At 42.6% G+C, this 25671-nt stretch overlaps 1 protein-coding gene across 2 annotated transcripts in view; it reads left to right on the top strand.

The window, feature by feature from the left end:
• Positions 1 to 25671, top strand: part of JMJD1C (jumonji domain containing 1C) — a 157846-nt gene that overhangs the window by 124348 nt on the left and 7827 nt on the right. The window contains exons 8-24 of one of the 2 annotated variants that reach the window (XM_054174715.1): positions 43 to 995; positions 1614 to 1712; positions 5266 to 5438; positions 5765 to 7977; positions 10615 to 10816; positions 13058 to 13272; positions 14249 to 14401; positions 17132 to 17221; positions 18505 to 18632; positions 18794 to 19007; positions 19469 to 19683; positions 20707 to 20985; positions 21397 to 21565; positions 21954 to 22044; positions 22163 to 22293; positions 23390 to 23512; positions 24309 to 24448. In XM_054174715.1, the coding sequence (XP_054030690.1) occupies positions 43 to 995; positions 1614 to 1712; positions 5266 to 5438; positions 5765 to 7977; positions 10615 to 10816; positions 13058 to 13272; positions 14249 to 14401; positions 17132 to 17221; positions 18505 to 18632; positions 18794 to 19007; positions 19469 to 19683; positions 20707 to 20985; positions 21397 to 21565; positions 21954 to 22044; positions 22163 to 22293; positions 23390 to 23512; positions 24309 to 24448 (5588 nt within the window). Of the gene's footprint in view, positions 1 to 42; positions 1713 to 5265; positions 5439 to 5764; positions 7978 to 10614; positions 10817 to 13057; positions 13273 to 14248; positions 14402 to 17131; positions 17222 to 18504; positions 18633 to 18793; positions 19008 to 19468; positions 19684 to 20706; positions 20986 to 21396; positions 21566 to 21953; positions 22045 to 22162; positions 22294 to 23389; positions 23513 to 24308; positions 24449 to 25671 lie in introns of both variants that reach the window. The other variant, XM_054174714.1, reaches the window with a different exon arrangement.

Genomic DNA, 25671 nt, shown 5'->3' with positions numbered 1-25671 from the left:
ATTAGGCTTAAAATGTGATAGGCCTGTTTTTCTCTCTTGCAGAAAACCCCAAAAACAAAACCAAAAACTTTGTTAATAAGAGAAGAAAACCTGAAGAGGATGAAAAAAAATTAAGTATGAAGAGGCTGCGGACAGACAATATCTCGGATTACTCTGAGAGCAGTGACTCGGAAATTTCAACTAAAAGATTAACAGATTCAGAGCAGAATTCAGAAAATGAGTTAAAAAGCAAGAACGCTTCAAAGCTAAATGGAGAAGAAAAATCCCAAACTATTGAGGGAGCAGAACAGACACTAACAGATAGGCAGTCTCCCTGGGATGAAATAGAGGAGGATAAAAAACATGAGGAGACAGAAAGACTGAAGTCATCTGTCTTAGATCAACAGGAAAAATCTTCTCTCCATGCAGCAGAGCAGCCAACACCTTATGAACAGAATTCCAAGGATCCACATGTTCAAGAGTGCAATGCAGAAAAACATCACCCTGCGGAAGTGAAGAATGAGCAGTTTGTACCCAGGCCTCCTACTCCAAAATGTGTTGTTGACATTACTAATGAAAACAACTCTGAAAAGGAGACCCAAGATAATGCTGCTGCGAGTACCTTTGGTTTGCAAACGGTTCAGAAGATAGAATCTCACAGCAGTGATTTGAAACAGCAGTTTGCAAATGCAAATTTTGTTGAAGCAAGAAAACAGGAAGCTGATCAAAGCTGGGTTAGCAGCGTTGTTAATAAAACAGATTTGATACAGCCTGGGCTTGTAAAAGCATTATCAGTAAATGAACACTTAAATCCTGAAAAAGAAAAAGTGCAGTTTGGCTCCTTTATGTCTTCGTTAAATGTAGCTTCTCTAGCAGAAGAGAGTAAACTGCATAAGCAAAGTCCAGTCTCTGATTCTGTGAAGTCAAAACCTAGTGCTTCAGTTGATCATCCTAAAACAAAGTCACCTGATGTTAAGCCTAAATTCACCCAATCTTCTGATACTGTGAAGTCTAAGGTTAGTTCCCAAAACAGCCATGCTACCGGATTAACAAGGTCAGCCAATAAAAATGATCATGATTTGCCTAGGTCTAGTTTTCATCCAGTTCCAGCTAGAGTTAGTGCGCTAGAAGCTACTAAAAGTCCTCTTATCATTGACAAGAATGAACATTTCACGGTGTACAGGGACCCCACTCTGATTGGACAAGAAACAGGAACTAATCACATTTCACCTTATTTGCATCAGCATAATTATCCTCTGCATTCCTCATCCCACCGAACCTGTTTAAATCCAAACGCTCATCATCCTGCATTAACTGGTTCATCCCATCTGCTAGCTGGGTCTTCAGCTCAGGCGCCTTTGTCCGCTATTAACACTCACCCCCTTAGTAGTGCATCTCACCATTCGGTTCATCACCCTCATCTACTTCCTGCAGTGTTACCTGGAGTGCCTGCTGCCTCCTTGCTGGGTGGCCACCCACGACTAGAGACTGCTCATGCTAGCAGCTTAAGCCATTTGGCATTAGCACACCAGCAACAGCAACAGATGTTACAACACCAGTCTCCACATCTTCTTGGACAAGCTCATCCTTCTGCTTCCTATAATCAGCTAGGGCTTTATCCAATTATTTGGCAGTATCCAAATGGAACACATGCTTACTCAGGACTCGGTCTGCCCTCCTCCAAATGGGTCCACCCAGAAACTCCTGTTAACACTGAGGCTTCCTTGAGAAGGGTAAGTTGAGCTCATTTCATAATGATGTGTTTAACTGGTGCTAATGTCTCCTAACAGTGATTTTTCTAGGTACAGATTTGGTAGCTTGTGGCACACTGAGCAAACAGTGATGGATGGTGGGGTTTTTGAGTAAACAGAGAACTGGGAGTGGAAATCTAGCAACAGCCACTCTCTCACAGTGGACTTGAGTAGGGGATTCTTCCAGAACTTGATGTCCTTTGTTTTAAAGACAAAAATGTTCGTGTTTAGTTCATGTCCAAGTGAGGTCAGCCAACTGGTTTGGGAATCTCAAGTCCACAGGGTAAATATTTGCTGCCTCAATCTGTGAAAACTGTTGTATAAGGAGAGGTAGGACAGGGAAATGTTAAGTATTCTTGATAAATAATGGAGAAGGGCTGAGATGGAAGAAGTACTAAATCCAAGAAGGAAAATACTCCAGCATTTTTAAGTCAGTCTTGCACTGTGCACCCATTTCTCTTGTCTTTACACCTATATCTGTGTACCCTCTCTTGGCATATCTTGTTCTCCCCTTCTGTTCCTGTTGACACACATCCCTGCCTTCCCATCTGCTTTGTGCTCCTCTGTATTCAAGTCAGGGTGATTCCTCGGTCTGTGTACAGAGTGCAACCACTGAAGGCTCAGAAGAATTGGTCGATGTTTTTCAGCCTAGCACCCCTTGCAGCAGTGGTGACGTTGGGCAGGCAGACCTGGCAATTACAGGAAAAGTTTTCTCTGCTCCTGCAGGCTTAGGGTATAGCAAGCTCATCTGCAGGCACCTGAGAGAAATGATGCGAGATGTAGCGTGTGTAGTGCAGAAACTTTGGAGATCATTACTCCCAGCTTCAATCAAAGCTCCACTGAGCATGTGCACACTGCTTTTTTATTTTTTTAATTACTTTTTTTTTTAGAGGCTTACAACTTGGCCCAGTTTGGGCAGATTTTCACAGGGACCACAAAAGGCATGTCACTGGCAGTGGTCCCTCTGCCAAACTGTAAGCCTTTGCGTCAAAGTTTGGAGTTCCTGAATGGTTACAAAGATTTTTTTCTTTTTCATCATGGGGAAAGCTATTCTTCCCCAGCCTCATTCTTGAGAAGAGCCCAAACCATTGTGGCTAAGTCTTTCCCAAACTGTCAGTTTGAGTTAGCCTGGTAGTATGAAGTCAGTTTGATCTAAAATATGATAAAATCAAACTCAGCAGAGCAGAAAAGCCTAAGAGAAGACTATAGGTGGATTTATCTTTTCATGTTGCTGCCTGCTCCACCCCATCATGAAGTCCATTTTAAAGAACTTAGGATAGACTCTTGTTTTCACTTTGGCTGCCTGAGCTATGCAACTCTGCATACCGAGGCCTGTAGCTTTTTAATTATGTTGATATGTGGCAATTGTCTTGTGGTGGCTTGTCTTCTGGCTCCTGCACTGGAGGCCTTTTTAAGATACCTCTTAGAAACCCAGAGTGGGCGTTTCCAGCATTGGTTTGCATGGGTGCCAGGATCACAGAAAGGGATCTGTGTCTCAGCTCTAATAGCAGCTGCCACCCTCGGCTCAGGGCTGAGTCTGCGTGCGGAAGGAAGCATGCTGCCAAGCCCATGTTTTCCGACTGTCCACAGGTGGCCGTGGTAGCTCTGTAAATGGCTGCAGGTGGGAGTCACTGAGCTGTTGAGGACATGCTTGGTGCTCAAGCAGATGCTCCCCAGCTTGTCTAGGGAGAAGGTGACAAGCCTTTTTTGCATAGTACTTCAATAGGGTTTACAGGCTGTTCGTGGGAACACACCACAGCGTGGGAACTCTCGGCCTAGGAAACGTGCACTAAAACGCTTAATGGAAACCCAAACGGTTGCTTTAAATATGCAAAAGTAGAGAAATCAGAACTTCAAAGCTGCACCTGCAAAGCTCTGCTTGTCTCCCCTTCTCCTGCAGAAGTTCTCAAGCGGGGAGTCATCTAGACTAGGGAGAAGGAGAGAGATGGACTGGTGAGGAGCAGAGGAGGGGAAGAAGTTCTGGGCAATGCCAGGAGTTAGGGGTGGAGGGCTGTGGGTTGGAAGGCAAATCCTCCCTTGCCTCCCTCCGGGGCAGGAAGAGGAAAGAGACTCGGACAAATGGATTGCAGAAGTGATGGAAAGTTTAAATGGAAAAGCAGTGAGTGTTTTACAGAGAGCTACGAGCACAGTGACAAAGGAGATCCCAAAGCATACCCAGAAGCTTCCCAGCACTCCCCTTCTCCCTACCTGAGGGTACACCCAAAGCCCCCAGGGCTCTTTCTCCTCCCCCCTCCACTATTCGGCTAATCTCAGCTGGCCAGATCTGAGATTGCCCTTCCCCCTTCTCCTCCTGGCATTAGGCCCAAGAGGCCTGCAGATAACTCCTCTTCCATTACCAGACAGGAAGCATCTCCCATGGGAGCAGTGAGGGAAGAAAGAGGAAGTGTGAGACCTTGCTGATAGATTTATAGGGAGCAGGACATAATGGGTATGAAATATGCTGTTTCCTGTGTCCACCCACTGGGCTGGACACCTGGGGCATCAGAGGTGCACCCTGTGTGGCAGCAGCAGGAGGCACCCAGCCCAAACTGCCACAAGTGCCACTGAGAGGCATTGGGGTGCACATGAGACCTCTGCTCACTCTTGTCTCAGTCCCTTCTTGGCTTGCCACTAGCACTTGAGCACCACTTCAGCAGGGTACCCGGCCACTCCACTCCTCCATGCCTGATCCTTGTAAGCAGATGTCTCAAGAGAGGAGAAGGGGTGTGAGGTGGAAAGTAGTGTCTAGTCTTTTCTGCAGTTGTTACACACTTTTCAAAACCAATACAAAAGAAGTATTCAGTTAAAGAGTATCCTGGTGCCTATAAACAAGGAGATTGGTATTGCCCCCCTTTTGAGTATTTGGGTACAAAGCACAAAATTCTGCCTATTATGAGTTTCCCATGCTGCAAAGTATGGCAGGCATACTGTACATTCATGGCTTTCATTGTGTGCTCATGCTGAAATGATGCCAAATAGAAATGTCTGGCAAAATAAACCAGATTAATTGGGATTACCATACTCTAATCATTTGGTTGGAGGGAAGAGAGGAACCATCCAGGAAAGAAATCTCTCTCTTATTTTGAGGTGAACACATCTCAAGCTGGAGCTGATGTGGGTTTTTTTTAACCCCTGGAAATATTAAACTGTATTTGTTCTTTGAAAAAATTACTTTCTGCAGTTGATTGAAGAGTGCATGGTCTGTTCATGCTGAAGTTAAGTGGTGTCAGACTAGCATAAGTTTACTGATGTCATTTTGAGATGCTGTTCTAGGATTAACTATTCATGCTGGGTACTTGAAAATGAACTGGTGGTAAGAATGCTTCTGAAATGTTTGAACTATTTTGTATGCCACAAGTCCAGGAGAAGTACAGTGAGATGTTCTCTTTGCTCAAAAAAGTGACTGAAAATGTTGAATTTTATTTACTGTGAATGCTTTGATGCATTACTTCACTCTTACCAATGGTAGGACTTGATACAGTGATCCCATGGTTATTTTGAAATGTGATTTGATTTTTTTGGTTGGTCTTAACAGAATACTCCCAGCCCATGGTTGCACCAGCCCACCCCAGTGACCTCAGCTGACAGCCTTGGTTTACTGAGTCACATTCCTGTGCGACCCTCCAGTGCAGATCCCCTTCGACCTCTCAAACTGACCACGCATTCCAGTCCACCATTGTCCAAAAGCATTGTAGAGCATCACAAAGAGTAAGTTTGCTGCTTTACTCTCTGTGTGAGCAGACATTTCAACAGCTGATGTTCTAGCTTCTTTTTACTTCATCTGTAAACATCAGTGATAGACAAAAGTTTATCAGTGTGCTGCAAAGCAGACTCTGCCCTCTTGACTTGGAATGGTGCTTGACTTCCTGAGTCACTGGAAGACTTTTGGAAATTGTAGCTAATTTTCTGTTAAATAAACCAAAAGTTTATTTTGTGTTAATAGATAACTTTGTTCAGAGCATGGGAAGGAAGATCTTCCAGTTAGCATCTTGTGCTACCTTCAGACTAACCTGTGTCTACTTAACCTTTTTCAGAGAACTGGAGAGGAAAACATTTATTGAGCCTTTACGTTCTGTTACAACTGCCCCAGTGAAGACTGAGTTAGAGCAAGGCAGAACACAGATGGGAAAGGAGAGCCATATGCACAGACATTTTGCAGATCCAATGCTGAACCAGATGCCAAGGCCACCACAGGAGACTGGGGAGCGACTGAGCAAGTACAAAGAAGAACACAGGCGGATACTCCAAGAAAGTATTGAAGTTGCTCCTTTTACAGCTAAAATAAAAGCACTAGAGGGGGAGAGAGAGAACTATTCCAGGGTAACATCCTTATCTTCAAGTCCCAAAAGCCAGTCAGTAAAATACGACAAAGATGCTGAACGCTCCGTGTCAGAACTGTATAAAATGAAGCATTCAGTTCCGCAGAGTTTGCCGCAGAGCAACTATTTCACCACTTTGTCCAACAGCGTAGTAAATGAACCACCAAGGTCATACCCCTCAAAGGAAGCTTCAAGTGCGTATGTTGATAAGCAAGCCAATTGTCCTTCAACAGCAGCTAGTCCCCAGTCTCTCCCCTCTTATATTTCTTCTCTTTCAAAACCTCCACCTTTAATTAAGCACCAGCCAGAATGTGAAGGCTCTGCAGGCAAGATACCTGAGCAGCTTTCACAGTCAGTGCAGTCTCACTCTGTAAATTCCTTCAGAAGTGACAGCAGGAGCCCTACTCAGTTGTCAGTCTCATCTTCAAATACACTCCGGAGTATGCCTGCCTTGCATAGAGCCCCTGTGTTTCACCCCCCTGTGCACCAGAACCTGGAGAAGAAGGAAAGCAGTTACAGTAGCCTTTCACCTCCAACTCTAACCCCTGTTCAACCTGTTAATGCTGGTGGTGGCAAAATACAGGAGCTGCAGAAGCCACCAACACTGGTACCTGAGCCGAAGGAAGCTCAGGCTGTTTACAAGGGCGCTTCTGAACAGAATTTATCAGAAATGTGGAAGTCCAGCAATGCCCCAAGTAATGAAAAAGTGGATTGGCACGCTGAGAGAACGAATGTAAAGTCACAGTCCGCTACAGCGTCTGTTATTGTGCGTCCTTCTTCTAGCATGAAATACGATAGCACAGCAGTAATGCAGTCTGCTCTCAAAGATCGACTTAGCGAGAGATCTTCAGCTGTGACAAATCAAGCAGATTGCCTGAAAACAGCGGAAGCTCGGGAGACTGGAAGAGTCATTCTGCCAAATATGAACTCAGAGAGTGCTCGCACACAGTATGAGAAGAAGTTTCCAGTTGTCTCGCAAGGCAGTGTTCCTCCTGCTGTCACCCCTACCACCACTATGATCTGCAGTACTAAAACCGACGTCACCACATCGGCAGCAACAACTACCAGTGTGTCCAGCTGGGGCAGTTCAGAAGTGACTTACTCCTTATCAAACATGGTGTTGGCCTGTGTGCCACTGGAGAGCACTGCTTCGAGAGACACGAGTCAGGCAGTGGGGCAGGCCCAGGGATGCAAGGTCAGCACTCCAGCTCCGGTTACACCCACTGGTGCTGGCAAGGCAGGCAGTGCTGCTCAGCCCAGCACGGGGTTCTCCACCTCCACCGATTTCATCCATTTGAAAAAGCACAAGGCAGCGTTGGCTGCAGCTCAGTTTAAAAGTAGTAACAGCAGTGAGGCCGAGTGCAACTCTGTGAAAAATCAGACATTTTCAACCTCTCTCTCCCTAGACAATGCTGTCGGCTGTAATGCAGCAAACAAAGCGAACTCTGTAGGCAGTGGGCAGACTTCCCAGGCAAGTCAACCAAACTACCACACTAAACTGAAAAAGGCTTGGCTGACAAGACATTCGGAGGAAGATAAAAACACTAATAAAAAAGAGAATTCAGGGAACAGTGTTTCAGAAATTATTAAACCATGTACTGTCAATTTAATAGCTTCTACATCAAATGATTTACAAAATAACATAGATAGTAAAATCTTGGTAGATAAGTTTGCGAAGGAAGAGAAGCACCCACGGAGAAAAGCAAAACGAACTTACGAGTCTGGCTCTGAAAGTGGAGACTCTGATGAAAGTGAGAGCAAGTCAGAGCAAAGGACTAAGCGACAGCCTAAGCCAACTTACAAAAAGAAACAAAATGACTTGCAGAAAAAAAAGGGTGATGCAGAGGAAGAAGTAAAACCCAACGGTGTTCTTAGCAGAAGTGCCAAAGAAAAAAGCAAGCTGAAGCTGCAGAGTGGCAGTAACAGCAGTGAGTATCCATCTGATTTGGAAGAGACAGAGTAACGTGAAATCTGGGAGGGTTAATTGTGGAGTCATGCACAGTAGGTGGGAAAGCATGTTGGTGTAGATGGTTGGTTCCATTTTTATTTGCCTTGAGGCTGTTTGAAATACACTGGTTTAAGAAATGCAGTATTTTATACATATGTGTTAAACTGGTTCTTGGCCTAAAAATAAGCAGCAGACAAACTGGTTTATGCTGTACATCCGAATTCATCAGACTGGTGTGGATAGGTGTGCCAGTGGTACTGAGATAGATACATTTTTATTACTCTATTTTAAAAGATCTCATGCTTTTATTTTTAGACTACTACTGGAGAGAGAGATTCTCTGTTGTTGAACCTTCAGCCTTTGATCAGGAAGCTAGAGGCAGTTCCTTGAGTCAGATGCCACTTTGTATGATTTGGTTAATTTAATGAAAGGTTTGAGGGAGAGTCATTTCACACTCCTAACTAGCATGTGTATTACATGGTGTTAATATCCCTCTTGTTGAAGGAATAAAGAAATTTAGGGAAACACCAATTTAAATGTCATACTGTAGCATGTACCAGATTGCAATGAGATTTATCTGGAGGGAGAAACTGTTTGCCAACATGAGGGATTTTACTTAAGAACATACCTTATTTTTTTAGTCACAATTTATTCTTCTACAAGGACTATTCTTTAGCCTTTGTTATGGTTGTGAGAGAGTCTAATGTTAAATAACTTTTTGCAGGAATTTTTAAGTACAGGTAGTAAGAAATTGAGTGCTGCTCCCTGTAATTACATTCTCTGGCTCTTCAGTGCCTAGTGTATAAAATTACTTTCCTGGTAGTTGAGAGTACTTGATCCCTGAGTTGTACTGGGTGCTGGAAGTGTTGCAATCTCTCTGAGGTATTCTGGCTTGGGTCCAGTGATAGTAGTTATACTTTTTTATATACTTTTTTTTTTCCCCCCTCTAAAGGGAAGCTCAAGGAGAAGATGCCTATACAGGCTTTTTTTTTCTGTTTCACTTCTTAAAGTAAACCATAAATATCCATGTGTTATGTCTTTATGACCTTGCTGTTGTTGCAGAAGGGTTCTGCTGAGTTTGTTTTAGAAGAATTGGTTACCTGAGTTAAAGGAAGGCAGTGGCTTTTTGTTTCAGCTTTGCAGTGCCCGAGTATAAAAGTGCCCCATGGACCTTGTGGAACTGTTTAGTGGGCCGAAGTGGGGGAGTGGGTAGGAGTTGGTTGGCAGAGCTTTGTTCTGATTTCTGAGAGATGGTAAGAGACCTTCTTAGGAAAAGGATGTTCCGCAAAGACTTAAATAAAAACCTAGTCGACTTTGAGGAGCTTTCAGGAACAGATCCCCATGGGCAGCTGCCTGGGCTCATTGTAGGTGGCTGAAGAGAACTGTGCTTCAGCACAGTGCTCAGTGACAGTTCTGAAAACTGCTTTGTCCTGATGTTTCAGAAAGCTCCAAGGAGCTTGTGTGCTAGGCAGAACGCTCAGAGCTCCAGGCTGCCTCCTGCAAAGCGAGGCATTTTACAGTCCTGAAAGCACTGGGAATATTCCAAGCTCCTGCCCACAGAGCTTGAAGCCTAGCAGCTACCAGATGAGATCCAGGATCTCTGATTCCAAGGCAGAAAACAGTGTTTTAGACTAGTAAAGCTGTACTTTGGTCCCTGAGTTTTGATCCAGTTGCCATCATGCTCCTCAGATGAGCTGTGCCTTTTGTAGGCCATGAACTGAGGCACAGGCAGTCTGCCACTCACAAAGTTTACGCAACTCATCACTGACAAAATACAAATTTGAACCCAGGTACCAAGTCCAAAGTTAGCAGCCTGACCTCTCTATCATCCTACATCAGATCCCTGTTTACAAGAGTAGTGGTAGATGAGACAACAGATACTTCTGTCTGTCTGCAGATAAAACTGGTGCCACTTAAAAAAGTCATTAAACGGAAAGACTGGTTGAATAACCACAAGGTTCAGTTTCAAAATGTGTATGTGAAAGTTTCAGATGGTATTCAGTAGATTTGCTCCTCCTGTTGCTCAGCGTCACGTCTGCTGGCTTGCGTATCAGAAAGGGAATTGTGCTGCTTAGCCTAGCAAAGCCAACAAACTTGACAGAGAGTCAGTGGTTCTGATCTTCCTCATGCTGGATATTTCACATGAAGTTCAGATGAGTTAATGTGAATAGAGCTGCCCTTTTGTAATACTGCCTCTACCTTTCAGCAAAAAATACATGTGAAAGGAGTACAGTCGAGTCATTTTTTAAAGCTCTGCTTTCATTTGTTGAATTGTATTTCTCTGTTGCATACAGCTTCACCTGAAACACAAGTCAAACCTTTCTTTCTTTGCTTGTTTTGTAAGAATGAGATTCTGAAGATGATTGTAGTGGAATATTTGGTGAATGATACACCTAATATAAGAGAAAACAACGTCCAGTGTATTCCTGGTAGCTCAGCAGGTACTTAACTGTGCTTCTGCCTGGCAATCCGATCAGTAGCTATGGTTTTCAAGTGTTAATGCTGACAGGTGGACAGACAGATGTAACAATAACAAATGTTCTTCAGGTAACAAATGTACTTTCTGAAAGGTTGAATGCTTGCTGTACCTGACCTGAAACTCCCCTTACTTCTGCAGCTGGTATACCCCGCTCAGTGTTAAAAGACTGGCGCAAAGTCAAGAAGTTGAAGCAAACTGGAGAGTCCTTTTTGCAGGATGATTCTTGCTCTGAAATAGGACCAAATTTGCAAAAATGCAGAGAATGTAGGTTAATAAGAAGTAAGAAAGGAGAAGAACCAACTCACTCACCAGTATTTTGTAGATTTTACTACTTCCGACGGTAAGTGCAGCCATTTCCCTGGTAATGTGGTGCTTTAACTTGCGGGAGCAATAGCTGACAGAGGACTTGCCGGCTTGAAAGTTTGTCCGAGTTTTCTGGCTCAGCGAGTCTGCCTGATAAAAGACACTGTCCAATTTCCCAGTATTTACATTTGTATTTCTTCCTCCTTTTGTGAACTGATTTCACTGCTGTTTAAAGCTTTATACTGAAGACATCAGGATAGCTGCCCAACGTACCTAAGGCAAGCAGAAAATGGAGCACATCACCATTACACAGGTGTCTGTGACATTTGAAGTGGGATTTTCAAAAGGCAAGCTGCAGTTACTCTGGACAAGTTGTACAACCCCAGAATTGTACTTAATTGTGGTTGTTCTTGTGCCAGTTTATGTTGGAAACGCTGCTCAGGGTTTGCTGGGAGTTTTCTGAGGACAGAGGCATTACGACCTCCTTTTACACGAGGAAAGCTCGTGAGAGAATTTCCTGGGATGTGGCACAGCATACGTGGTGCAGGCAGGACAGCCATGGAGGCAGAGCCAGAACAGCTTTAATTAGCGTGCAGGCTGTGTTGCCAGTGTGTATCTGACTTGGCTTGGAGAGGAAGTAGTTTCCCAGGTCAGGTTTAATTTTTTATAATGTATCTTTAGTTACAAAGTGATAATCCTACAGGAATCATTTCAGAGTTGGACTCTGAATACCTTCTCTGTAAGAATGTTTAGTTCTGAATGTGGTGGTGTCAAAATCTAACCCTGCTCTCCCTTAGCTTCAAGCCATTCTCCCTTGTCTGATGGCCAAACACCCTTATGAAAAATCCCTCTGCACCCTTCCTGTAGGATCCCTTCAGATATTGGCAGGCAGCTCTAAGGTGCCCCTGGAGTCTTCTCTTCTCTAGGCTGAACAAAACCAGCTCCCATAGCCTATGCTCGTTGCAGAGGTATTCCAGCCCTCGGATCATTTTTGTGGCCCTCCTCTGGACTCACTCCAGTAGCTCTGTGCCCTTCTCATGATGGGGACACCGGAACTGGGTGTAGTATTCGAGGCGGGGTCTCACAAGAGCGTAGGGGCAGAGTCACTTCTCTTGACCTGCTCCTCTTGATGCAGCCCAGCACATGGCTGCCTTCTGGGCTGCATGAGCCACACTGCTGGCTGGCTGATGGTGAGCTTCTTAGCAGTGAACAATGCCAAGTCTCTAATCAGAGCTACTCTCAACTCACTCTGCATCCAGTCTGGATTTGTGCCTGGGATTGGTCTGACACAAATGTAGGACCTTGCACTTTGACTTATTGAACCTCACGCAGTTGGCACTGGCTCACTTCTCAAGCCTGTCAGGATCCTTCTGGATAGCATCCCTTCCCTCAAAGCTTTGCCAATGCTTTAAAACACTGTTATGAAATTTAAAAATTCAAGTGTTCTGAACATATTGTGGTAAATTGTACAACAGTTTAATTATTTTTCATTGTGATTGGGTAATAGGGCTTGAATTGTCAATGAAGTTTGCACTACTGTTGATAGTCATACCTGCAAATTGCTCATTTCTTCTTGTTTGTTAAATACATGATTCTGTGATGCACACCTAAATACTGGGGTTGGTACTTAAAAGTTTTAAGTTCAGTACTTTTACTGGCACTGCTGTAAAATTCCTTAACTATTCTAATAGTCACATATGCAAATGAATGATCATGTATTATGCAAGATGGAATAATTAATTGTTACTACTTAAAAATAGGCTAAATATAGCCAGGGCTAGTGGGATGGTATTGGGTAGGATAACAGGAAAGCTTTTAGTGGTTTTAAAGGTCAAAAATAAGCGGATACAAAAACATTATCTTGTATTAGTGATTTGTTCTGCTTAGACTTAAATATAGTGTTCAAATTCCTGTTTTCTGAGAGCAGTAGGATAGAGAGATCTATAAAATGAGAGACAGACTGAGTGAGGGCCATTGCAGGCACTCTGAAAATAAAAGGTGAGGAATAGGTGGAACTAAACTTTTGTGGGTGAGGAAGGTAATTTTCCTGTCTGCAATTCTGAAGCAATAATAAATGTGAGAGAGAGGGAATGGTGAGAAAACTGAATGCAAACAGTGCCTGAAAAGTTAGTTTTAGTTTTTGTTCTTTCTTACTAGTCATTTGAAGAATGACTAGGATTTGGTTTTTAATGAAAAAAGGTAAAGAAAACTTGTTTTAAGACAAATTGGCAACTAAACTTTCAGTCCAGAATATAACGCTGTCTGATTTAATTTTTAGGTTATCTTTTAGCAAGAATGGAGTGGTTAGGATAGATGGTTTCTCCTCTCCTGATCAATATGACGATGAGGCACTGAGTTTGTGGACACATGAAAACTATGAAGATGATGAACTGGACCTAGAAACATCTAAATACATTCTAGATATCATAGGCGATAAATTTTGTCAGCTAGTAACATCTGAGAAAACAGCCATGTCCTGGGTGAAGAAAGATGGTAAGGAAATCTCAAATGCTCTGGAGTGTTGTGCCCTTTCACTTGAGTGTTGGCATTTGTCATGACCCATTTAGTCCTTTTGAGCAGCCAACTTCACTGGACTGTCACGCTGCATTTTCCTAGGCTGTTGGTAATAAAGTATGTTGGGAAAGGGCAAGGACCTTTGTCAGAGGGCCACCCTGCACTGGTGGCTATGCTGGGCCAGAGCTGAGGCCAGGCTGCTTGTTGGGATTGGAGCAGCCTCAGTTCCCAGTTTGGCCTCCAGCTCTCCAGCCAGCTCCAAGCAAGGCCCACAGTGAGCCCCAGGTAGTGATTGCTGCCAACAGATGAGGTGTTTCTGATGTGTCTCCTTCTCAAAACAAAGGAGAGCAATGAGACAGCGTGGGCCTGCCAGAGCATGTGCTAGCACCAGCACCTCCTCCCCCCAAACCCACAGCTGATCTGTCCTTCTGGCCCACAGCAGATGGGCACAGGCTGGAAATGTGCTGGTGGCACTAATATCAGGCAGTATAAGGACAACTGGATGGATTCCAGGACAGGCATCTTCTTTATGGACAAGGACTTCAATCATCAAATGCATCAGTGTGGCTGCCCTTGAGATTAAACATGTTCCATAGGCAGTCAAGTGAAAAACCTAGCTCTGTCTGTTGCATGGGGTTACAAGTATATATTCAAGTTCTTTGTACTTGCAACCCATTGATGTTGAGCAGGAATATTCTTTCTGTGTTACTTTATCTGTGGGGTTTTTTATGTTTTAATGTCTTTATAATGTATTGCTAGTAGCATTTAGGGGGTTGCTGTGTCATGAAACTAAGGGGTAGATGTGGATGGTCTGTTTATGAAGGATCACTTTCCTCCCCTTACACCCAGTTGGCATTTAAGGGGAAAATGACAAATGCTTCATTTATAAAAACTATTCATTCTGTGCTTTGCATTGAAGTTTCAGTCCTTTTATTCTGCTTATTTTGTATTTCAGCCAAAATTGCATGGAAGAGAGCAGTGAGAGGAGTCCGTGAGATGTGTGATGCGTGTGAAGCCACATTATTTAACATTCATTGGGTCTGCCAAAAATGTGGATTTGTGGTCTGCCTAGATTGTTACAAGGCAAAGGAAAGAAAAAGCTCCAGAGGTCAGTTCTTTATGAACTAGAGTATTGTATGGGCTGTTTATTCTCATTTGTTGTAGAGTTGTTGATCCACGAGTGTAACTGCTTTTATGTAAAGTGTTAAATTACTGCTTGTGTGTTCTGCTTTCTCTTAGATCTTCTTCTCCTTGGTTTTTTTTGGTAGGTGTAGAACCAGTCCTTTGGAAAGCAACTGCTATGGGGGCTATTTTAGGTCTTTATGTCCACTTTTCAGTCTTTTTTTGTGTGGATTGTCATAGGTAGCTTGTGCTTTGCCCCTCAAGGTTACATCTTGTTCTTCATCTGTGAGGCTGGCACTCCATTACACCTCCCTGCTCTGTGGTAACTCATTGCTGTAAGGACTTGCCTTGACAGAAGTGCTTTCCAATGTCCTCTCTTTAGTATGGTAAACCATGAACTCTTTGCTTAGAAGCCTTCCTTGTTATTATAAAAAAGAGATGGAGAAAAATACTTAACAGAGTATTTCGAATGAGTATCAGTGGAGGCTTCCACCAGCCTACATATGTGCTCAGTTTAATTCCTGTATTTTAATGGACATGTCTAGTTCAGCCTGTAGTGAAGTGTAACAGGACTGACTTGCAGACCTGTGGTTTCTGAGTGATCCAGCCTGGTTGCAGTTTAGAGAAAGAATCACTTGAAGATTGATCTGGTTATTCAGCCCTTGGCTGTGACATTGGTGCTCAGGCTGCTTTTTGGAAAGCAGGCAGCTTCCCCTCGGTGGCAGGCATTGTGTCCTGGCACGGTCCTGCAGTCACACACTGCCCCAGGAACCAATTCAAGTATAATGTTGTTTTGAAAAGCATTTCCACGTTTGTCACAGCACATGTCACAGATGTGAAGTGTTAGTAAAATGAAGATTAACTGTTGTATAGCAAATCTTTGACAAACAGAGACTCATCTGCTTGGTCCTTGGCTTGCAGCGAGAGGCCTCCTACACTGTGGTTATAGGACCTTCCCAGAGACTCCCATCAAAGCCTCGAAGTTTCTAGGAAACTAGTGTCGGTGTTTTCCAACACTGAGAAGAGTCATTAATGCTTTAATGTTGGAGGCTGCTTCTGCAGCTCCTAAGTGGCTTTAAAGTCTGTGTGCATGCATGTGTGCACATCCATCTGACATGGCTTGGGCTATACGCCGAGCGTTATTTACTCTAGTGGGAACAGGCAGGCAGAGGCTTTTTATAGTGTGCGTGTTAACCAGCCAGGAAAATGTTAGTAAAATGTCTTCAAAGCTTAAAAAAGCAGTATACAGAAGCTTGCTTCTTTTCAGTGTTCTAACAGTGAAGACTTTCTTCTAACCGTTCATCACAAAATTGCATGCAAAAGCAGTAGTATGACAGCTTCCCTCTCTGTAGCTCTATTTCTCCTGATGCTGTAGGATTTGTGTGAACTGTATCTCTCCTTGGCACTCTCTTACCAAGTTCAGAACCACCCACCCATTTCTATTTAATAGCACTTCATATTGCACCATTTTTCCTGGAACTAGTAGTTGTTTTTACAGTTGCTAAATGTAACAGAGAATACACTGGTTTCCCCCTGCTTCAGCAGGAAAGTTAGAAGCTTAAATATTCAGTATTCAGATAACTATCAATGACTTCTCTCATTACTCCATGAATGAATGCACATCCATTGTTGGCTTCGGACAGTTCATGGCACCATCAAGTGGAATGCTGTGCTATTTTGGGTTTTGATTTGCATTTGTGATTTGGTCTATATTTCAATGTTTTAGGAGGTACAAACTCCATGAACTAGCTAACAGATTATTGGTACATTGTGTCTATTACAGGGTAAGGAAATAAAGTTTTTATGTGCTAAATGCTCCCTTTGCTGGACTTCTCAGTTTACATTGCTAGAGCTGAGCAAACTAGCAGACAGATTTGAAAAGGCTCTTAATACTAGCAGTTCAGTGGATAGGATACAAGTCTGGGGCTTGAGAGAGAAGCTGCATTCCTGTTTCTGCCCCAGAATCAGACATTTTGTGCAGTTCCCCTGTTTTGCTTTTACACTGCATCCTTTTCTAGCAAGGACCATCTTCCCCAAACTTCATAGGAAGCCTCTCTCTCTTCCCAGTAGGGCCCTCTCTGCTGCCACGAACTATTTTCAACCAGTACATACAGACTTGTGGTTTCATGGTTGCTTTAATCTGTCATAAATCCATGATGCAACTCCCCCCTTGCCTGTGCCACCAGTGACACTGGTGCAGGCCAAATCAGAGAATGGATTTGATTAAAAGTTTATCTTTTTGGCTTGTTTGGCCCCCTCTCATCAAAGACAGCCACTTTCAGTTTGGAGCATGGCTTGTGCTACATTCAGTCCCTGCCACAGTCACAGCCCCGTTGTGCTGCCTCTTTCTGTTGGAATTCCTCAAGGGACTCTTCCTGCCTTAGTCACAGCTGTAAAGGATTTTGGTTTGCACCACATCAGCACCTCACTACATGTAGTAAAAGGAACCTGCTTTGAAATTTCTGAGGTTATTGGCAAGGGTCTGTGTTACAAGCAGCTACTTCAGCTTTCATTATTGTTAAAACTCTTAGTTCTTTTCCTTATTGTGAAAAACAGCTGTTGTATGCAGATCTCTGTTCAGTGGGATATCAGGGCAGAAGACTTACAGTGTGTGTAGAAACCCACTTCTAACTAAAACAAGTCTGAAAATTATTTGTTAGCTCTGTCTGTGTACCACTGGAATTAAAGTAAAATAACTGCCAATGCTCTTTTGCAGATAAGGAGTTGTATGCCTGGATGAAGTGTGTGAAGGGGCAGCCTCATGATCACAAACACCTGATGCCAACGCAGATTATTCCAGGCTCTGGTAAGACCACCTTGTGGGGGTTTTGTCCAGCTCTTTTTGTGAAGAGAAGCCAGAGCTGTTTCATGAAACCTCCCATTTTCCATTTAAAAGTCTGAGAACTGTGTCAAATCATTGCAGGAAGGCAAGTGATTCTGGGCAGCTAACAGCAGTGGGGACAGATGATGATGAGAGGGTGTGGAGTATGCTGACAGATGTCTGAAGGGGCTTTGGGGACAGCAGTGATGAAATTCAGGGTGTTTGTTTGGACTGTTCTGTACCTTTTCAGAGCAGAGTAAGGCAGCCAGAATGTACTTCATTGACCTGACCTTAGATCTTAGAATCTGAGACTAGTTCTGGCAAAGAGCAGCAGACTTTTGGGGATTTGTTTGACTCTGTGTTCTGTCCCACCCACCTGAAAAAAATAATTACCATTTGTGTTGTAGTTGGACATCTGAGCTTCTGAAAATGCAGCAAAGGAGCTTGTGATAAATGAAAAATTAAGACTGATCCTAAACCCAGCTAAACACAAAATTTTTCTTAGAACCAAAGAAGTTCTTTGAGGAAGTGTCGTTGGTGGGGTGGTGGTTGTTAGCACAACTTGACTTGCAATCTCCAGCAGCGTTGATGGAGACCTGGGAAAAGAAAACTCCTGTGTGCACTCAAAACTTGTTAGTTATTTTAACCTGGAAATACAGATGCCACCATTGCTTTGTGTTAGTTTGGGTAGAAATCAAGGTTGGTTAGATTCTATAATAAATTCAGATTGTGACGGTCCCCAGAACAGGTTCAAGACTGATACTGGTTTTGATTTTAAATTGTGAAGTGAACCACTCGCCTGGAAACAGCACAGGGAAGACTGCCTACATAAACCCACTTTGATTCTTCTGTGCATACCCATTACCAAACAGCCTCAGGTTCCATGATCACGTATCATTTTGTTGTAAAGACGCAGCTCACGTCAGTCTCTAGTTTGGGTTTATTAAATGAGGCAGGGATGCACTCAGTGAGCAGTGAGGAGTAAATAATGAATGACTGCTTTGCTCACTGTGTGTCATGCAGGGGCAATGCAAAGTGCAAGTTAGATTGTTCAGAAGCATAATGTGCAGTTACCTGGTTAAAGACCTTGGGACTTTCTGCACGAGTTTTGAGGCAAACTAGAGAGTCGTCTTAGAGTATTTTTGAGTGGTGAATTTCATATCTCTAGAGAGATATGGAGACAGCATTTTAGCATCACAGTGTGTGCATTGTAAAGAGGGTCACAAAGCTATTGACAGCTGCTGATGCTTTTCCTTTGTGTCTTTCAGTTTTGACAGATCTTTTAGATGCTATGCACCACATTAGAGAAAAATTTGAAATGAAGTCCCATTGTCAGTGCACCAGCAAGCAGAGCACACAAGCTGGCAAGCTCCCCGCAATGAACGGTGTCTCTCAGGTGAGTCTGAAACGCTTGTGTGCATCGTGGTTTGTTCAGGTGTTCTGATTCTTGGGGATTTTTGAATCTGAATGGTACTGGTTGTGTTGTAATTTGCATACATGGTGATTAAATGCAGGCCTTGTCTTTCAAATGCATTAAAGCAAATTTGTTCTTCACAGGTTTTGCAGAATGTCCTTAACCACAGTAATAAAATTTCTCTGTGCACGCCTGAGTCTCAACAGCAGAGTACTCCTCAGAAGTCTGAGACAAATGGTAATGCAAGTCCAAGGAGTGATGTAAGCACAGACAGCAAGTTAACACCACCTGAATCCCAGTCCCCGCTGCACTGGTTAGCTGACCTTGCAGAGCAGAAAGCCAGAGAAGAGAAGAAAGGTACGTGTTTGAAATGGTCATCTCCATGACTGTGGGTGTACAAGTGATACCTAAGTGAAATAAGCAAAGTTCACACGCTTCTCTGTTCAACAAAAAAGAAAAGATTATGTTCTTTCCCTTCATCATTTTAATCTTGAAACTGCAATGCCTTCTGGTGGCATCAGGATCTGGTAGCAGAAGAGCCACCGGTGGAATGCATGTGTCATGTAGCAGCATTTCCAGCTACAGCATCTCTCATTTGTGGCAGGTACTCACTCAGCTGCATGTCTGAGATGCTGAGGAAGGCCTTTTCATTGTCACACTGTTTGACTGCATTTTGAAGCATCTAGTTCATCCTCTGGTGTGTTTCCAGTAGTGCTGCAGTATGTTGCCACCAGTATAAAATGCAGGCTGCTGGTGCTGTTCCTGTATCTGCTTCATGGTACAACAGTGTAAACGTCCAATGATTATTTCTGTTTTAGAGAACAAAGAATGTCCTTCTGGAAAACATTCAAAGGAAGAGAAAGACCAGGATAACTTGGAGTCCCCAAACTGTAAAAGCTCCCCTCCTGCATCCCAGAACAATGAGCAGGGCTCAACCTTACGGGATTTATTAACTACAACAGCAGGCAAACTCCGTCTAGGTTCTACAGATGCTGGTATTGCCTTTGCTCCAGTTTACTCTACAGGAACAGCAGTAAGTGTTTACCAGACTCAGTTTTTACATCAGGATTGGAAGTACCAATAATGACAGCAGTGGTCATTGCTAGTTTTGTTGGTAATGTATTTGTAGAGACTTTTGTGACTAGTTTGCCTTTGGTGTACCAATAATCATCTCATACTCATTCCATGTGCTAATTGTTAATTTTGCCACTGTAACTGGAAATTCGAAATGCAATCAAATACTCTAGTTGTGTTAATGTACAGTTAAGGGATACAGTGTCTTGGGTTGCAGTGTCTTGGGTGCTGCCTTCTTGATGGAAGGGAATTGATGCTTTTAGAAAGTAAAGAGGTTTTAAATAATGGTTACAAAGCAAGGTCTTAGATGAGGGAACTGCAATGCCAACAGCCTTCTGTGGGTTTTGTTTGAATTTAAAACCAAGAAGTAAAATCCTGCTGTCTCTTCAAACGTGGAAGTTTGATGGTGATTATACCAATAGAAGCAATAATGGAGACCTGCAGGCATGTTTAATCCTGTTCTGAGCAAGCCCATGTGAAGCAGGAAGCGCACCTGATCGTGATGAAGGAAAGCATCCAGTGTGTCCAGAGAGCTGTCATTCATCCTTGAGAGGGAGGTTGGAACAGACAATCTCAAAGATCTCTTCAAATCTAAGCCATTCTATGTAATGTTTTGGGGATACATTTTAGTTAGAGTGGTGTGACAGCTATGTTGCTTTAAATACTCAGAATTTAAACTGTATATACACAGACATTTGCGTGAACACTGTATTCATGTTTATGGAGAGTGGTAACTCATGCCTGCTACAAAGAAAATGCCCATGAAATTAGATCAAGCCTTAACCTTACTGAGTAAAGGAAGATTCCAAAAATAACTAGATTTCTAACTTTGCATATAAGAATGCATGCAGTTTCCTAGAAAGAAAGTAGATAACCTCAGCCTTCTGACTGGTAGTGAAACATCTTTCTAAAGCAAAAAGAGTTGCAAGAACTTGATTTGATATTGTGTTGTTGACACATATATCTGTTTGGTTCTCAACAGAGTGGCAAGAGCGGAAGGACTATGCCAAACATTCTTGATGACATAATTGCTTCAGTAGTAGAAAACAAGATTCCACCAAATAGAGCACCAAAGATAAATGTGAAATCTGAAATTAAAGATGAGCCAAAGGACGATAAAAACTGCGTTCAGGATGAGTGCAGTAAACGGTACAGCGATATTCAGTATTCCTGGATCTGCGATAAGCATGTTCTGTGGCTCAAAGACCATAAAAACAGCAACAACTGGAAGCTGTTCAAAGAGTGCTGGAAGCAAGGAAGGGTAGGTATTGAGCTGGTCGGTCTAGAAAGTGACTTCACTGTTAACTCTGGGGAGTTAAGGACAGATTGGCCAAACTGAGTGCTTGCAAATGTGTTAGCAGTGGGGCAAAGCTTGTCAGGTGTAGCCTAATAGAAACCTCCTGTTCTTCAAACTTCCATTAATTACTAATAATAAACAGCAAATAACTGGTTTGGAGTGTCAGGTACCAAACAGATGAGTAGGATGTCTTAGGTACAGCTGTGGTTGGAAGAAGTGTTAGCAAGCTCAGCAGGGCCAGGGTCTTCAGTGTGTGTTTCAGGCACATTTGTACTCCATTTTGGTTGAAGCAGGTGTTTGCTTGCAATAAGCTAAGTAATTGTGTGTGTATGTATAATTGTTTTAAAATGATTTTTCTTTCTGGTGTTTTTACAGCCTGTTCTGGTGTCTGGTATGCACAAGAAAATGAACTTCAGCCTGTGGAAAGCAGAGTCAATTAGTCTAGATTTTGGAAACCAGCAAGCTGATATCTTGAACTGCAAAGACAGTATTATTTCAAACACCAGTGTCAAGGAGTTCTGGGATGGTTTTGAAGATGTTTCAAGTAAGTTACTTCAAATGCATTATTCCATCGATTCTGAACATGGCTGATACTAGAAACTGAAGTTAAAAGCAGCCTTTGTGGGTCTGGGGGCTTTGAAGAAAACTTAATTTAAAAAGAAAGCTCTAGGTAATCTATTTCCAGAGAACATGATGGAAATGTGCATTCTTTTGTGCTGAGCAGAATTAAAGATGAACTAATACACTGCTTAGGTTGGACTAAGAAACCAAACAAATGTCATTGTTCCTCAACTAGTTGAATTTGTTTTGCATCATGTCTTAGTCACAGAATTAATTCTCCTGTTTTATGGATGAAATCTTTGTGGACAGGTTGAGTTATATTCTAGTTGCATGAAGTAAACAGTTTCTACTGTTTTCTGTGTTCCTTGCAGAGCGGCAGAAAATTAAAAATGGGGAAACAGCTCTACTAAAACTGAAGGATTGGCCTTCTGGGGAAGACTTCAAGGCTATGATGCCAGCAAGGTACTTGAGTTTCATGTCAGATATTCTTAAGTCAGTTTCTATGGCAGGTTATTTGGATTGCTTGTGGTTTTTTTCTATGGCACAAATTCAGTTACATTCTTCTTTCTTTTCTCCTCAGATATGAGGACTTGCTAAAAAGTTTACCTTTGCCTGAATATTGTAGTCCAGAAGGAAAACTAAACTTGGCTTCTCATCTGCCAGGATTTTTTGTCCGTCCAGATTTGGGACCCAGACTATGCAGTGCTTATGGTGAGCATACCTTGGAAGGGCAGCAGTTCCCTCTTCCCTTCAAAGTGTAGAGCATCTTGTGGTGTGGTATTGAGAGAAAGCTGGGCTTTGCTTGGAGGATTACTGTTTAGTGGATGTAGAAGGAAATACGTGTCTGACTTGCACGTTAACAGTGCTTGCACCTGAGGCCTGAGAGCTTATTTGCCCTCTGCATTCTTGTCTTGTGCTGTTACAGTCTTCTGAAGTCTAGAAAGGGTCAGCTGCTTTTACACACAGATTCTGCCTTTAATGCTGTGTGGAAAAATTCTTTGTGGAGTATTGCTGTGTTCATAATTCTACTCATAAATCATTTCAGCATATTTTTCATCACTTCTATGCTCTGCACTCAAAAGCCTATTTAAAAGGGGTTGGTTTTAAGCCTTTGTTTTAGACCTTTTCCAGCTGATCCTTCTTTGGAAAACAAGTATGTTCAATCCTGTTTTACAAATGACACTAATAGGAGAAGAAATGAGTTGTAATTTGTGGCATGATGGCTTTGATTTAAAAAGTTCTCTATATGTCCTTTGAAATAAGCATATTAACTGTAGTGATCAAGGCATGGGTCTGAAGAACTGAATTGTTAATGGCACTTTGATGCAAGGCTGCTGCAAGGCTTACTGTTCTGTAATGTCCTTTTGACTCAAATGTGTGTTTTCACCTAACTAAAATTGTTTCTCCACTTTACTTGGGGATTTCTTTTGATTAAGAACTCAGTTTACAATCAGGCATGAAAGTGAAACATTTGATTTGATAGCCTTGTGTATTCCTTGTCCTTATATTCTGTCCTGGACAACATGAAAGGTAAGGAAGGAATGTACTGGTCAGGAAATTATTCTTCTGAAATGTGTTTTGTTCTGACACAGCTGTTGCATAGGGACAGTCACCTGGGCTGAGAGATCTCCAGGTCTCTGTTAAAAAGCTAATGTCTTGTTTAGCAAGTGAAACAAAAGCACGTTTATAGTTCCTGCCCATGCCGCTCTTACTGCACTTTCAGACATTCCCTTGAACTCTGTTAGCTGTACACATTTCTGTGTGAAGGTGAACGTGGAATACAACAAATCTTTATCTTGTAACGTAGGTGTGGCTGCTACTAAAGACCATGATATAGGAACCACAAATCTCCATATTGAAGTTTCTGATGTCGTGAACATCCTTGTTTATGTTGGTATAGCAAAAGGAAACGGAGTACTTTCCAAATCAGGTAAAGGCAAGCCTGCAACTGATGCACGATTCCTCTGCTGAGGCTGGCAGAGCTAATGAAAGTTTAGGCTAAAGGATTTTCTCTGGAAGCTGGTAGTTCTAACAGTTATGTCAGGATGATGTATTTGCAAAGCTTCTGTTTATTCTGCTCTCTCTGGATGCACTGTTTGCTCTATCGAATTTGGACTGTAATACAATTTTTCAGCACTGGAGACCTTCAGTTGGTGTATGTTAGTCATCTGTAGGAGGTTTATTGCTTATGGGAAACATTTTTTAGATCATTCCCCTTATTCCTTTGTCCTCTTGCTTCATAATCAGCAAATGTGGATTTCAGGTGTGACTAACAGAGCTGCAGTAAGACTTGCTGTCCTCCATTAGCTCTGTTTTCACTTGCCTATGCACTGAGTTAATAGCACCAGCACTCTGGCAGCTTGGGAGAACTAGCTTCTCGATCAGCTGCTGCAGAACAGTGTGCAAAGCATTGCTTTTGCTGACTGCACAAAAATATATCTTTCATTTTGTCAGTTTTGGTGCCAGCCCTGGTGGCTTATTTCAGGTAGAGAATGTGTTCTGTCAAATTCAGGAAATGGAAGAAAAGGTCAAAAATCACACATCATTTTGAAGGTATTTGTGGCAATCACGTTCTCATAAATAATTACCTGCACCAGGCAAAAATACCACCTCAAGGCTTTTGTTGTCTTCAGCAGACTTTTATCTGCTCACCTAAGAAATTTGAAGATGTTTAATTTAGTTTTTGCCTTATGTCTCCCTTGAAAAATGCTTTTGTTCAATCGTAGGAGTTCTGAAGAAGTTCGAAGAAGAAGATTTGGATGACCTTTTAAGAAAGCGGTTGAAAGACTCGAGTGAATTACCTGGTGCTTTATGGCACATCTATGCTGGCAAAGATGCTGACAAGATAAGGGAGTTTCTGCAAAAGGTTAGATCTCTAATAATTTTTCCTATATATAATTTCAGGGGGACTGGCAAAACCCACAAACACTACCACCATTCTTAGGAAAGGAAAGGAAAATTACTTTCTTTCTAGGAAATTGATTGACCTGCTCCATCTTGAACACAGTGTATAACATGTTAGGTATTCACTTCGAGAGTTACAGGTGGCCTGCAGGCTCTAACATGTCAGAAGTGTCACAGATGTATTCTTGTCCTCCTTCAATGGGAAGGATACTTCGTAGGATAATGTCTTCTGTCACTGCTCCATTCCTGCCTTACCAGGTACTGAAGTTTCTGTGAATTGTCACATGCAAAACCCCCTGACCTTGCCAGTAGGCTGCCACTGATCTTCCTAAGCACTGTCTTGTCAGTTAGATTGAACAACATGGCTTGGCTCTTGGTGAAGGTGAGAGTGTGGTGGGAGATAACGTGTCTCAGGGCAGCAGACCTCTCCAACATTTGCTGCAGTGCAGGTCTTTGGTAGCATGTGTCAAGTTAGAGCCACATCAGTACCTTCCAGGTCTTTACTTACATACACATAGGATGAATATCCACCATTAGGTATTGATGGTCATCAGTGGCATTGAATTGAGTGATGCCATCTTGGAAGCAGTTTTTTGTGCCCTGACTTTAGCATGTTTCCATGTTCCAGAAGGCAATCTTGATGGATGACATAGGACTACCAAAATACCACTGAAGTGGCTACGTGGGGAAAAGTCTTCACTGTCTTCCACTGTGGGGGAAAAAAAGATGCATTTTAACTAGCTAAACTAAAGAGGTCCATAAACAGGCTGAAGGACAAGGTTTATGCTGCAAACATGAAGAGCCTAAGAAAGAGAGCAGTAAAGATTCTCTTGGACAATAAGACAGTGTAACTGTCCTGGGGCAGCTGTCCTCTGGTGACTCAAACAGTTGCTCTTTGGCACGCTGAACTGTGGGGAAAAAATGAGCACTAGTAAATAAAATACAGCAAGTTACAGGAAATTATTAATTATACAGTGAGGGCTTTCTGCTCATTTGTAAAGTAGATGGTGGCTCTGCAGTTTGGAGGAGAGCATTGTGAACAAAATCATGAATGGAAAAGAACAGGTAACAATGAGCATATTCAGCATTTCTTCTTTTAGAGCAATTAAGGGATGTGGTGAGACCCTTTGAGCAGCACGTATGAAACCGAGCACCTAACATCTTCAGTAACAGAGCTTGTCATCT

This window comes from Dryobates pubescens, chromosome 30, assembly GCF_014839835.1.
Source record: "Dryobates pubescens isolate bDryPub1 chromosome 30, bDryPub1.pri, whole genome shotgun sequence".
NCBI lineage: Eukaryota > Metazoa > Chordata > Aves > Piciformes > Picidae > Dryobates > Dryobates pubescens.
The sequence above is the reverse complement of the archived record's forward strand: the minus strand, read 5'-3'. Positions and strand labels throughout refer to the sequence as shown.